Source organism: Cricetulus griseus (genome assembly GCF_003668045.3).
Source record: "Cricetulus griseus strain 17A/GY chromosome 1 unlocalized genomic scaffold, alternate assembly CriGri-PICRH-1.0 chr1_0, whole genome shotgun sequence".
Lineage (NCBI taxonomy): Eukaryota > Metazoa > Chordata > Mammalia > Rodentia > Cricetidae > Cricetulus > Cricetulus griseus.
This window is the reverse complement of record NW_023276806.1, coordinates 56,979,773-56,993,924: the sequence shown is the minus strand read 5'-3', so window position 1 is coordinate 56,993,924 and position 14,152 is coordinate 56,979,773. Positions and strand designations below refer to the sequence as shown.

At 41.7% G+C, this 14,152-nt stretch overlaps 1 protein-coding gene across 1 annotated transcript in view; it reads left to right on the top strand.

Moving 5' to 3' along the window:
* Positions 1-14,152, top strand: part of Spag17 (sperm associated antigen 17) — a 213,136-nt gene that overhangs the window by 42,742 nt on the left and 156,242 nt on the right. The window contains exons 2-3 of the mRNA XM_035451312.1: positions 4,308-4,448; positions 5,637-5,723. Of these exons, the coding sequence (XP_035307203.1) occupies positions 4,308-4,448; positions 5,637-5,723 (228 nt within the window). The remainder of the gene's footprint in view (positions 1-4,307; positions 4,449-5,636; positions 5,724-14,152) is intronic.

Here is a 14,152-nt window from a genome sequence, read left to right as displayed (position 1 = left end):
CCCACACTAACACTCCTCTGCTGATGGAGAGCCAAGTCTTCTGAAAGGAAAAAAAAACTAGCATGAGAAAGACATTCACAAATCCCTGTCCATTTGGCACTAAATCTACATGACAAAAAGGGTCCCTTCCAGCTGAGTATTGACAGCAAGTACAGGCTTGCATATCTGTTGTGCTAAATGGTTCTCAGTAAAACCCAACTTCTTAGATGCTGCATGGATTTTACTTACTACTTTTATTTGTCTCTTACTAATGAAGGTTCCCAGGTCAGTTCTGGGTAGAGGCCAATGGAGACCTCCTCCTGGAAGTGCTATGGAAAGCCACCAAGACAGCATTCCATTGTCCCCCACCCCTATCAGCTGACTGTTCCTGCTAACAGCAGTAGGCAATCACAGCCCCATTGTCCAGAGGCTTCTCACTTGCTAGTGAAAGAGTTGTTATAATCATATTAGAATATGGAATGCCTAGTAAAATTTGGAGAATTTTTAATATATGAAAGAAAAATAGTTCTAAATCTACCCCATGTCTGTGAGACTGAAGGCTTTGTGAGCTGGCCAGGTTCCCTGCATGTACTGAATGCTTTCTTGCCTTAGGAGACTACATGTAAGTGTTTGGGTTGAGACGCCCTCCTGCTAGGCCTCAAATTAGGTAAAACTGCTTAAGCAAATAGAAGGCAATGGATTGTGTCTCTACACAATTCCGTTCCACCTTTGACCAGCTTTGTCAGTAACTGTTAGGACAGCACTCAGCAATATCTGTATGTCATTCATGTCTCCAGGTAGCAGGGAGCCACCTTCATTGTCAAAGGCATTGGGGTATACTAGAGAGTAAAAGCCTCCTTCCTCACCATCAAATATATTAACTGCATTCTCTAACATGGCCAGTTTTCATTTCCCAGCCCCTGTTCAGTACACTCCAACTCCCTGAACTGGCTCAAACTCCCCCACAGAGGTGGAAATCCTCCTGCACCCACACCCGTGCTCACTTGGTGTGACATTACACTGCCACCTCCCTCTCCTATGGGCAATACTCATTCTCATTATACCAAATTTCTCTGACTTCCCTGTGAACTTAAATTTAAAGACTCTGTTTAACTGTATATTGAAGTGTGGGATTAAATGGAGAAGGGGTTGATGTTGATTTTTTGTTTGTTTGTCTTTGTGGGGGGGTGTGTTTGTTTTTGACAGTATTTTACCAAATCTAATTTGTGTCCTTTTCTTTTTCTAAAACAACATCCTATTTCTAAATAAGTTGTTGATGGTAGAAATTTGGAACCTGCAGTTTTCCTGGAATGCTAATAGAGCCTCATCTATTCAGGTACCCTACACTCTGTTCTCATCTAGTAGTGTGCATTTCCCAGCATCCAGCTGCCCCCTGCAGCAGTCAGCATTTGGTGCAGCCTTCCCCTCAGGCATCCTGGGAGACTAACCATTCTTGTCTCTTGTTTACTGGGGCCCTGGGTATCTGACTAGACAAGAACGTGCAGCTCTATCAACACTCTTTATGGACCCTACCAGACAAAACAGACCCAATTTAGAAGCAGCTTTAAGAACCAGGGTGTGGGGTGAAACCTGGGCCATAGCTAGACTTCACAGATGTTATCAGATAGGGAGACTGACTGTTCTCTTACATGAGCTGTCTCTATGTGACATCAGGAATACCACAAGTTTCAACAAACACCACCACGGGTTGGAAAAAAATAGACTCGTTTGTTTGATTAAAAAAAAAAAAAAAAAAAAAAAAAAGCACTCTAGAGCAAAGGAACTGAGCCCTGGGCTTCTAGAGGAAAAGTGGGGAGATCACTTATATACTCATCCTCCCTGTAAAATGCCATATTTTAAAATGTGATTTATGATGCTTTCAGGACTGGATGTAAGCTATTTCTGAAGGCTCCATGCACTTTTACAAGTACTGTAAGTCTTTGTCAATTAGTAACACATGACAGATGGTAACATGTCATTCAGACTCTGGTGTCCTTCCCTCAGAACTGTCCTGAAATAATCACAGATTTGTAAGCTTTCTGGTAATCCCCATGGGTTTCTGCCAAAATGATCTTAAGCAAGGCATTGAACCCCTGGACCTGTCTTTCTGTCTACAGTGTACTGCCTATTTCACAGAGTTACTTAGGGGTTCAGTGGGGTAACATGTGCCTGGCACATGGCAGATGCACAGTAATTGTTAGTTCCTTCCTCCACTTCCCCTTTTTCTTCTTGTCTGGAATGGTCCACATCTGCCTTTGACACCGGATCCTCATGGGTAGGTAGGCTACAACACCCTCTCTGGGAATTGTCTTTAAAAGAGTTGAGGGTCACCTTTAGCTTTCGAATATCGGCAAAGAAACTTGCAGGAAAAAGAGAGAAGGGGTAGAGTAGTTTTCAGTGTTGGAACCTGAACATACCGCCCAGCTGGGATAGACAAACACTTTTCCATGAGAACTGAAGAGGCTTTTCCCTCTAGTTCTCACTGTTGATGTAGCTTTGACGAGAGTACACTAGGGATAACGATGACATCCAGTGCAAGAAAGGTCAGTTTGTGGCAATGAAATTATTTTCTAAACAATTTGTTAAAATACCATACTTAATTTTTGGAACCAGAATATTTAAAAAAAAAATGCGTGCTCTTTCTTTCTACACCAAATAAGCATCCAAAGAGAATGTTTTAAACTCAGTAACAGAGTTTAAAACAAAGTCACACCTGCATGCACACAAACATAACACAGTCTCTGTAAGTAACGCATACATTTTTATATTTCCACATGTGGTTTTGTTTTCCTGATAACACTGGACACTGGGTGGATCTTGTCATGTTGTAAGTTTCCGTGGAAAACACTGCAGACAGGTCCTAGATGATGGGAGGATTGGACCATGCCTCTGCTCACACTTCGATTTTGCTTCTGAAGTCAGCCTGACTATGAACAGAGCAGAGTCCAGAGAGTCATGCAGAATTGCCCATTTCACAAAAAAGAAAGTTAGAAAGAAAGAAAGAAAGAAAGAAAGAAAGAAAGAAAGGAAGGAAGGAAGAAAAGAAAAGAAAAGAAAAGAAAAGAAAAGAAAAGAAAAGAAAAGAAAACCCACGCAGTTTTTCGGTCTTCTTAGACACTATTTTGGCATCCACCAAGAGCAGGTTTTACTCCACTGATGACAGTCTCCTAGAAATAGCTAGAGTAAGTGGTTCTCAACCTTCCTAATGCTGTGACCTTTTAATACACTTCTTTATGTTGTGGAGACCCCCCAACCATAAAGATATTTTTGCTGCTACTTCATAACTGTAATTTTGCTGCTGTTTTGAACTGTAATGCAGATATCTGTGTTTTCTCGTGGTCTAAGGTGACCCCTGTGAAAGTCATTTGACCCCCCAAAGGGCTCCACACCCCACATGTTGAGAACTGCTGAGCCAGAGGGGAGCGAGCTTAGACACTATCAAGCCCAACTGTCCTATTTTATACATGAGGACCCTGAGGCCTGGGGAGGTCATGTGACTGAGGTGCCCTCCCTAGTACTCATCTCTACTTCCTTGTGTCTTTGCCATACATAAGGGACCTCCCCATGGGACTGTTTTGTTCAGAAGCAGAATTCTGTCTCCTTTTAAATTCCAGGAGGTAGAGGGGGGTGGGGGTAAGTGCATGGCATTCCATTCAGTCTCCCAGAGAATTACCTTTTCCAAATGGAGATAAAGGAATTGCAAAATGAAATCCTTCTCTTTAGTAATTTGTTTCTTTAAATTGTTTGAGTTAAAATTCTATGTGCCATTATAATATTTTAGCCTTTTTCCTAGACATGGAAAGAATCCTGTGAATTAGCAGTCACGTTCATGTTTACAGTAAGAGGAGAAGGTGTATTCTGGTTCCCACTAGCAACTCGCTCAGTGTCACTCAACATTTAGCAATTACCACTTGAGTTTCTTCTATAAAACTAGCACCATTTGGAGTCACTGTCTAGAGAAAGGACCAGGAAATGAAACAATGATTACTGCTATGAGACTGTACTTTAATGTACATTTGTGGCAAGGCATGATATATTGATTGCAAACAACAGCTTTTGGGGAGCAGGGGAGACAGCATTTTACTGGGATTTATCTACCTTCGGAAATGGTTTTCCTGGTTTCTCAAGAAAAATGGTTTTAGTTAAGTTGCGTGAAATTTGGCACAATACTGCCGCCTTGTGGCTACTTTGGTCAAAAACTCGCATAGACTTCAAGGTCAACCCTGTCCTTAAAGTAAGATTTGTAAGGAAACTATCCCAATTTCCAGTGGGAGCCTCTGACGCAGTGAAAAACTCTCAGCATTTAATTCTGTCTGCTCTTGTTACAGAATGATTGGAAGGCCTCCATCGCTTTCGTGGTTGGGAACCGGATTGAGGATTTTCTTCTCATTGAAGCCCTAGGCATGGCTGTCCAATACCCTCAGCGTAAACTCTTCAGTTTAGTGTCATGGCAAGACATTCTTCAGCAGGTACCTTCCTGCCCCAGCATCTCCAAAGACATCCTTCCTTAAAGTTATGGATTGAAATTTAGAGTATGCAACAATGATCATGTCTTGGACTACTTCGTTATTTATGGTGTATGACTTTAAACAAACATGTATAATCTACAATCCATTTAAAATGTTTAATCTGAAAAGACTAGCGTTTTCATTAATGCAGTCCATTCAAACATCATTGTGTTGACAGGGATTTCTGCAACCATTCCAGACATGGTGCTAAGTTCTCTGAGGAATTAATTACTATAAGGTTAGATGATAATAAGAGTAGACTAAATAAGGTAAGCTCATGACTAACTGAAAAGTTAAGTCTAAAGAGAATCCTGGCTGACTCAAGTCAGAGGGCTATGGGCTATAAAGAAGGGCTGACAGGAGGCACACAAGCCTGCAGGTACCAGAAGCCTGCCTGGAAGTTTAAGTACCACATCTTAAAGTGTTAGACCCCGGAAAACTCAAGTATCCGGGGTCCCAGGCCACAACTGTGGTCACCCCAATCACCAGGCGGATTTGAGAGCTTGATGCAAACTGCACGAGGCTTTATTGTAATTTAATGAGCTAGCCCCATGTTAGCTCGGGTCTTTCACCCACCCGCCATGGCGGATGGCTCGCAAAAGACGGCTCCTAGGGCCTCCCAAGAGATCTTATAGGACAGCGTAAGGGGAGTGTCTAGGGGTACGCACAGGCTCACGATTGGTGTGCCTCCGGCTTGGAGGGCTTGCCCTGAGCTGATTGGTCAACTGGTTGTTATGGCCCATAGGCCCTCCCAGGGTGGTTGCTATGTTCTCTATCTCATTGCTGTGCGCTTGTCCGTAAAGCACACCCAGAGTCATAAAGCATAGTGCCACCAGCTAACTTCTGATTGGTTCCTTGTCACGAGGCAGGCATCTGACTTTCTAGTGACTAACTTCTGATGGGTTCCTTGTCACGAGACAGGCATCTGACCTCTAAGTGACCAAGGTAAGTTTATGGCAAGCACATGTTTGGCTGTTATGGCTGCCGAAAGGGGAGCAGGTCCCTTCAAAAGTAGCAGTAACTGCTACTTTCTTGCTAAGTTGCTTAGTGGCTTGATTTAAATTACTAAGGTTTTTTGAAGGTTTCACAGATCTGTGTGTTTCTTGAGTAAATCTTCATTCATAATAAGTTAATTCAACTGTCTTACAGATCGATGAAATACAGTCGCTTGCTGCAGCTGTTTCATCTAAAAAGGGAAAAAAGCCCCCTAATGGCGGTTTACCATTATATTACGAGGTGAGTGACTGGGTCTGTCAAAGAGATCTTTTTTTGTAATGTTTAGAAATAAAAGCATCCAGAATGACACTTTTAAATTTTTAATTCAATCTTTAAAAAGTAAACTTCCACTTTCCATTGTATATATTTGCTCCTTATAGTAGACACACACACACACACACACACACACACACACACACACACACACACACGCCGCTTTAGAATAAACTTACCTAGATTATTTACGCTATCATTGTTCCCAATTCAAAAGCACAAATCATGAACATTTGTATACCAAAACACTGGGCTGTACCCTCCCATGATAATTATTGTATGTGTGATGGCACTAAAGGGAGCCATTATTACTGTTTGGTTCTTGAAAGAAACAAGAAAGACTTTCTTGTACAAGAAAGAGCCACAGCTGGACTGATTTTCCATCAGCTAGCAAATTTTGTGTGCATTTTACATCTCACATTAAACAATGTAAAACTTGCAATATTTCTCTAAGATTAGTGGCACATTCCATTACTGGCAGCTGCTTGATACAAATGCCTGGTCTGTGTACCTGTGCAAAGGGCTTACCGCTCAGGCTCATGAAAAAAGGATTTCTTCTTACCCTGCCTCGTTCATATCTAACTTAGGGCTTGCAAGGCATACAAAAATTCAGTGACTAATTACAATGTCGCCTACAGTTTTTTAGGCACTATGTTACGGCTATGAAGACTTAAAATGTGAAGATTTGAGGGCCTTTCACAGACAAACTTGTTTACACTTTATTTTGTTGGTAACTGATGAAGCTTTTATATGTCCCAGTTCTTGGGTGATTCCATAGTGACCTCTTTAGCATGGCCCGAGCACTATCTGAGTCAGTTTCGTTGTAGTTACTGATAGTTAACAGCATTGCAAATGTTTTGGCATTAGTTCTTGCTATACCTCTCTTGATGTTTTGGCACACTTACTCTACAAGCACAGCCAAATTACATACCTCCTATCATTTCTTACGATGTTCAGAATGTGTGCATACCATTTGAAACATTATGTGATACCTGGATTTAAAATAGCAGAATTTTTTCTTCTGAAGTGGTCATGGAAATCCATGTCCAAGTATTAGGCCTGGGATCAATTAGGCCCCCAAAGGATTCTTTCTTCTTCAAAGATACTCAGTAAAACACAGAGATGATAACAGGGCAGTTTTGACGTTTAATCTGGACAGGCATTTTGACTTGGATGTGGGATAGCACAATGCTACAAATCCAGAGTTTAGTTCGAAAGCCATCCCTCTCCAACATGTGCTGGGACTCTTGGTTGCATATTCTCCACTCAGGGGAGGTCCCTCTCACATCTGGCTCTCCCACATTCTTCCACTGGAGCATTTGGGCAATAAGCCTCCCACACTTGCTTTTCTGAATGGTTCCAGAAGGAAAAAGGAAGACAGGGTGGAGCACCACAGAGATCAGGCCTTGGAGGCACCAGAAATTCATTACCATCAGTCACTGGAACAAGAATGATAAAGAACATAAAGCAAGTGCAGGCTCCTGGTCAGCGCTGGCCTAAGACAGGTCACATCTGGAGGAGAGCTGCATTTGCATTTCCAGTCTCAGCCCTTCCCTACAGAGGGCCTCCTCCCCACGACTCCCTCACCTGATAGCTCCTCTAATGGGAATCAAAACGATATTATTTCTGCCCGTGGGGATCACCAAAGTAGCTGTGAGTGGTGGCTGTGGAAAGGCTCAGAAGCCAGAGTCTTCTGGGGCCTCTGGACTTTTGAGGCACATGGAGAGCCTGCTCATGAGTTTGTTTCTGCCTGCACAGTCTGTAGCAAGTAGGAAACCTCCACAGACAAATGCCTTAGGAGCACAATTAGGAAGTTTAACGTTCTTTTTTCAAGAAAACTTAGCCACTGGGAGAAGGAATAGTAGAAAACAAAGTAACTTGACCTTGGGGGAGTTCATGAGTTGTGTTTTCCTTGTAGATCTCCATCTTGGAATAAGGGCTCAAGAATACCATAAAGACAGGAAACATGATTGCATGTCCATGTCTACTTGTAGGATGCTCTTGTCAACCTTAAGCCAGAGCCTAGTCTTTCTTGCTTTAAGCATAGTTAGCCTGTTTGGCTTCCTGGTTTCTTACCTTGTGGTTGCTTAGTAACTGCCTGTTAAAGCAAGACCCCCACTCCAAATGAAGTTTATCCATAAGCATTAAAAGCAGGTCAGAGCCTCCTTACATCTTCTCAATGGAGACTCGGAATGTCTGGGCTAGCAAAGCCCACATGACTGAGTGATTTGCTCAAGGTTTCTTTTGAATGTTTTGGCACTGTATACACACAGAACTCATTTGAAATTGTGTAATTTGCCCTGAAACTTTAGAATTTCATCTAGCCATAATACTGTATACATGAGTGTCTTTATTTATAAACCACAGTTCTTTGAAAGCCTGCTTAGATTTCTGCTAATGTTAGTTCCCCAGAGGTAGCACTACAATTCATTTTTTCGTTCACCTTGTTTTAAAAACCATGTTTTGCTCTCCCAGGAACTACTCCAGGAACTTAAATAGGAATGGGAAGAGAACAGTCTCCATCATGTATAGTCTCAGGAGGGTAGCTATTATTTATTGTTATGACTACTCACTCCCGAGGATGGAGATAGTCTTATCTACTGACAATAGCAGCTTTCCACACCCAGTACTATTTAAGGATATGGACACACATGAATGTGGATTTATAGATACCATATACTGGTAAGTCTGCCAAATACTAGCATATACATTTTGTACAAGCATTATGTGTACAGTGCAGAGAGACATGGCAATATGGATATTGTGAAGACATGGAGCTTGAAGAGGCATTGGGATTTGAAATAAAACAATCAAAAACATATAAACATAGGCTGGCATGCCGTATGTATTCAGCAAATCCTCATTAAAACAGTAAATAACATAGTGCAGAAAACAGTCAGTGGGGTCCTTAAGGGACAGGAAAGTGCCTAGGGAACTAAAGGGAAATGAGGTTAACATTAGCAGTTCTGAGGAGACAATGGCATCTGGAGAGAAAGAATAAAGAGCTTGGATATTTTGATCTTTATAAGAACAAAACAACAACAACAAAACTAACTCACATCCCAATCTAAAATGAAATATAAACACTCTCCATTTCATACACAGGAAAATGATATTAGGAAGTCCACTAACTAGAAGATTTGAAATTAGAAGTTGAAATAACTTAGATTGTGCCATAGGTAAATACAAAGCCTCAGATTTTCCCACTTTCCCATGAACATGGCACTCTTTCATTAGTGTCAATGCTGTCTAACTTGGGGGGTAGATCCAGACATTCAAATATAGAAAGGGGTATTTTAGGAAAAGAGAGCAAATGAAACAGAGCCATGGGAATTAAAGAGGTCTCTGTAAACATGGGAGAAGTCTCGGTGAACACAGGAGAAAGCTCAATGAATGTTGGAGAAGTCTCAGTGAACCTGGGAGAAGTCTCTGTGAATGTAAAAGAAATCTCTGTAAATGTGGGAGAAGTCTCAGTGAATGTGAAAGAAGACTCTGTAAATGTGGGAGAAGTCTCAGTGAACCTGGGAGAAGTCTCAATGAACATGGGAGAAGTCTCAGTGAATTCGAAAGAAGTCTCTGTAAATGTGGGAGAAGTCTCAGTGAGTGCTAGAGAAGTCTTAAAGAATGTGCACTAAATCTGTAGTTCCATAGTACAATAAACACTAGATAGGCACAGATAAATCCTGGATGTAGCACTTTAAAACAGTGGAGATGGAAATCTGTAAGAAAGCGTTTTAAGGGCTGGGGAGATGGGTCAGCAGTTAAGAACACCAACTGTTCTTTTAGAGGAGCTGGGTCTGATTGCTGGCACCCACACAGCTGCTCACAACTGTCTGTAACTCCACTTCCAAAGGGTCTGATGCCCTCATCTGACCTTCATGGGAACCAGGCACATTCATGGTGCACATATATATACATGCAGGCAAAACACCCACATGCATAAATACATAAGAAAGGAAAAGAAGAGGGACAGGGAAGGGAGTTAGGCAAGGGTGGAGAGAGAGGAGAGAAGAAAGAGTTTAATACCGAGAAAATGTATGTTTTAGATTCCTACTGAACTTGCATTTACTCAGTGTACGTGTCCAGGTCTTTTTATGTACTTTTATGTTTTATGACCGATATGAAGAATATGACTTTTTCCTTGGCAGATATACCAAGTCCTGACTACAAATTACAAGGAAACTATTACCAGTCACTCAAAGCCAGCTAAAATGTCTTAAGGAGTGAGGTCTATGTGTGCCTTAAGTCTGAAGTTTCTTGCGCATGCAAATATAACGCACAGTAAACGAACATCTTAAGACAGATGTACAGATTTCAGACTTGACATAGTAACTGAAAAATGAGGAAGGCAAAGCTGGGGTGAGGCAGCAGTTATGTCTACAGCATTTTTGAACTCAGAGTCTCCCATTTTAACTGTCTCGGGTTCCACACTACCCCGATGGCAGGCGCCTCTCCTGCCCAGTTGGCCGTGAGCTTCCAGCGACACATGGCCTGAGGTTGGGAATGACTACCTAAGTTTTCCTTAGAAAGAAACAAAAAGTAAAGGAGTCACTAAAACAGAATCATCTATAAAAAAAAGACAAAGATTTGTGCCCAATTTTTGGTGATTTGATCTTTAATTTCTATACAATAAAAAAACAGAGATAGTCCTAAAGACTGTTATGATGACTGCAAATTTGTGCCTATAAATTAGTATTAATTTGCCTCCTCTTATCAGCAAAATTTTATTTTATTTTTTTTTTTTGAAACAGGGATTCTCTGTGTAGCCCTGGCTGTCCTGGAACTCTCTCTCTGTAGACCAGGCTGACCTCCAACTCACAGGGATCCACTTGCCTCTGCCTCTCAAGTACTAAGAAAAGGCACAATTGGGGTTCTTTTAGGGAAAGTGTCTTTATGGAGTTTTCTATGTTATAACTTGAAAGAGATGCTGGTGTTAGTTTTGGAAATAGTATACCAAATGCTGTCTAAAATGTGGGAGTGCTGGAAAGATGGCTCAGTGGTGAGGACTATAGCAGGGCTGGAGAGACAGCTCAGTGGTTAGGATTGCCTGGTGCTTTCTGCAGGACCTGAGTTGCCAGCATATGTCACCCACGTGTTGATCAGCTCATAACCACTCTAGCTCCAGGGGATCTGACACCTTCTCTTGACCTTTGCAGTCACTTGGCACACATGTGGGATACACACACACACACACACACACACACACACACACACACACACACACACACACACACACGAACAAAAATAAATGTAAAATAAGGTAAGAGATAAGTGTTTTATCTTCAGATCTTACTTTGTCCAGTTTTAAGACACTGCTAAATGGATTAATGGATTGGGTCAGTATGTCCTGATGGATTAGCTCCACAATTTTGATGCTTAACTCCTGGGTGTGTGGACATATTTCTTATGTCTTCCGCAACAAGAATTCAGAGTCCTTCGCAAGAATGTAATATATATATATATATATATTCTAGTAAGCTGCTGGGTTCTAGATTCCTAGTGTGAAAGTCATTTCTTAAATGGTGCTTCAAATTAACAGTTCATGTAGTAAAGTTGTAAGCCTTTGTTTTGGAAAGGGGGGGGTGACCCTTGTCAAAATGAAAAATAGAAAGCTCCTGCTTCAGAGACAGGAACAAATAATACGTGAAAACATTCAAGAGATTTGATGGTATTAAAATGGCAGCTGTTCTGAGACCAGAAGGAGCAGTATGTCATGGAAGAGACAAAGGGAAGGGGAGGTGAGAAGCGTTCCCCAGCTTTTTCAGTCCTGAGTTTTAAAGCAAAACAAAAACATTCTGGAAGAACTGGAAAGTAGCCAAGCTAATGCCGTTATTTCATAGAGCTCAGGGACACACCAGGAAATTACAGGCCAGTTAGTTTAACTTCGCTTGTAGGGAAAGTATTAAAAACTGCTGCAGGGGATGGAGGGAAAGGGTGCTTAGCAAGGCATGGCTTGATTATGGCAAGCCTGGCCGACCTGTGCTTCCCAAATGGAAGGTCATGTCCCAGGAATTTGTTGAAATGCTTTGAAGCTATTATGGCCAGTACAGCCTTCAAAGGATACAGTGGAGCCCAGAATCTGCTCATCTTTTCTGCCCCAGATCAGCCTTCCACGGATACCTACAGAACACGGCCCGCATACAGACTCCAGGCCTGGGGCTCAAAAGCCACTATGAAAATAGCAGAAAATAACCTCTGGGTAGAAACATTTTGAGAGCTGGAACCAATTAATCCAACTTGATATTTATAAATGTAAAATAATGAGACTTGGAACGGAATTTAGGAATACTGAGCTGTAACAAAGAAGTACCACTTTGGGACTATAAAAAACCATCCAAGGGTTATTGCATCAAATTCTGGGCTTGGACCCATCATCCACTCAAAGAAGGGAAGATGAGAGGAAAAAGTGTGCTAGGAGGCATCACAAAGTAGAAGGTTATGAAGAAATGCAACCAAGTGAATGTTATCAAGTTGAGAAAAAGGATCCATCAAATGTGTTCACTACTGGGGCCCCATATTCTTCAGGAGGCCAGGGAAGCTAAACAGAGAAAGCAAGGTCTGACATAGGCAGAGAGCTATAGAAGGTCAGGGCTCCACTGCTTTAGGAATGAGCTCCTGGGATGCAAGTATGTTTGCCTCTCAGATGGGAGGCCTGTAGCTCTATTTTCAAAGAAAAGTACCACTCAGCAAAGGCCTCAACAAAATCCCGCTGGCTAGCCAGTTCTCCTCTGCCTCAGGGCACAGGCAACTGACCACACCCACATGGCAGAACAATGATCAGTCCAGAGACAGAAGGTAGACATGTTAGTGCCAAAAAACTTGGGGTTCAGCTGCAAAAATCCTATCCCACTGGGTGGTTGGCCATGATATTTGGAAAGCAGTCAAGATAGGAATCCAGTCAATATTTCTAAGACATGGATGTCAGTAAAGGATCATCTGTAAGAAAGAGAAACATCCTGCTGGTCACAAGAGGTCTTCTGGTCACATGAGGTGCACTGGTCATGTGTGGTCTGCTGGTCATGTGTAGTCTCCTGGAAACATGTGGTCCTCTGGTCACGTGTGGTCCGCTGGTCATTATGCTCCACAGTTCTAGCATCCATCTGATGGATGTTGCAGAAACAGTCAGGAAGTCTGTTTTATGCCTGTAGTTAATAAGACTGAATAATCCACATTCTTCAATAGTGACACTATCAGTTACCATTTATCTGGCATTTCATCTGACCCAAGCTTTGTGTGTAATGATTAGATCCTAATTCTGTCTTCTACCTTCCACAGGATACTTACAAGGGAGAACAAAGGCAAACGAATGGCCACAGGGTTTGAGTAATTTGTTGACTCCAAAGATCTTGCTCCTTTTACTTGTATTATGAGTGACAGAAAACAGTTTAAATTCTGTCATAAATACAAGGAATGCTACTTAACTAGAAGTAAGGTCTAAATCTCTCAGTAGCACTCTGATTTAAAAAAAAAAAATTTTCCCTTTGACTCAAGGCAAACACAAAGAAAAAAATGAATGACAAAAATTGCATGATAGTTTTAGCTGCAGTTTGCAGGGGTGGGGTGGTGGTGGTGGTGGTGGTGATGGTAGTGGTGGTGGTGGTGGTGGTGGTGGTGGTTTGATGTGTCCCTTTGTCCCAAAATGTTTGGGGCAACAGGAATCTTTAATTTCTGTAGTTGAGATTTGTATAGTTATGTATGACTGCAATCCTCATCCAACTCAGTTGAAAGCGTGAAAGGCTAGGGCTCTGTCTGAAATGCTGAAACACTGAAGATATCTGTAACCTCCACTTCTTACCTGGTGAAACATAGACCCACTGGCAAGATGCACTGATCAAGTCAGACTACCTGGGGTCAGTCTTGTCTCCATGACTTTCCTGACCTGTAACCTTAGCCTAAACCTGGCGTTTCCCTTTATAAAGCCTGTAAATATGAATATTGACCTTATAAGGCTGTCACAGTGATTAAATAAGACAATGAATAGAAAATTCTTGTTACCTGTCACAGAATAAAAGTCCATGAAAGCTAGCAATCATTAGTGCTTCTGAAACAATTTCTATTCTAAGTCAAAGAAAATGCTGGAATTTTGCAGTATAGGGAACAAGAAAGTATGAAAAATGCAAACCGTATCTGTTTACAGCCCAGTCCTGTTAAATATACGCTCAATTCTGTGAAATACATCTCCACCTTAAAGATCAGAAACTCTATATTCAGTTAATAGCACCACCCACCACAGTCCATGCCTCCTCTTGGACCTCTGCTAATGAATGGGGTACCTTCTGTGCCTATGAATTTGGGAAACTTGTGGAAGAGTAGTCACGCACATTTGTCTGTCTTTTGTCCTAGTTAATAGAAGGTCCTTGTTTGTTTTCTTAAAGATTCATTGTTATTGTTGTCAT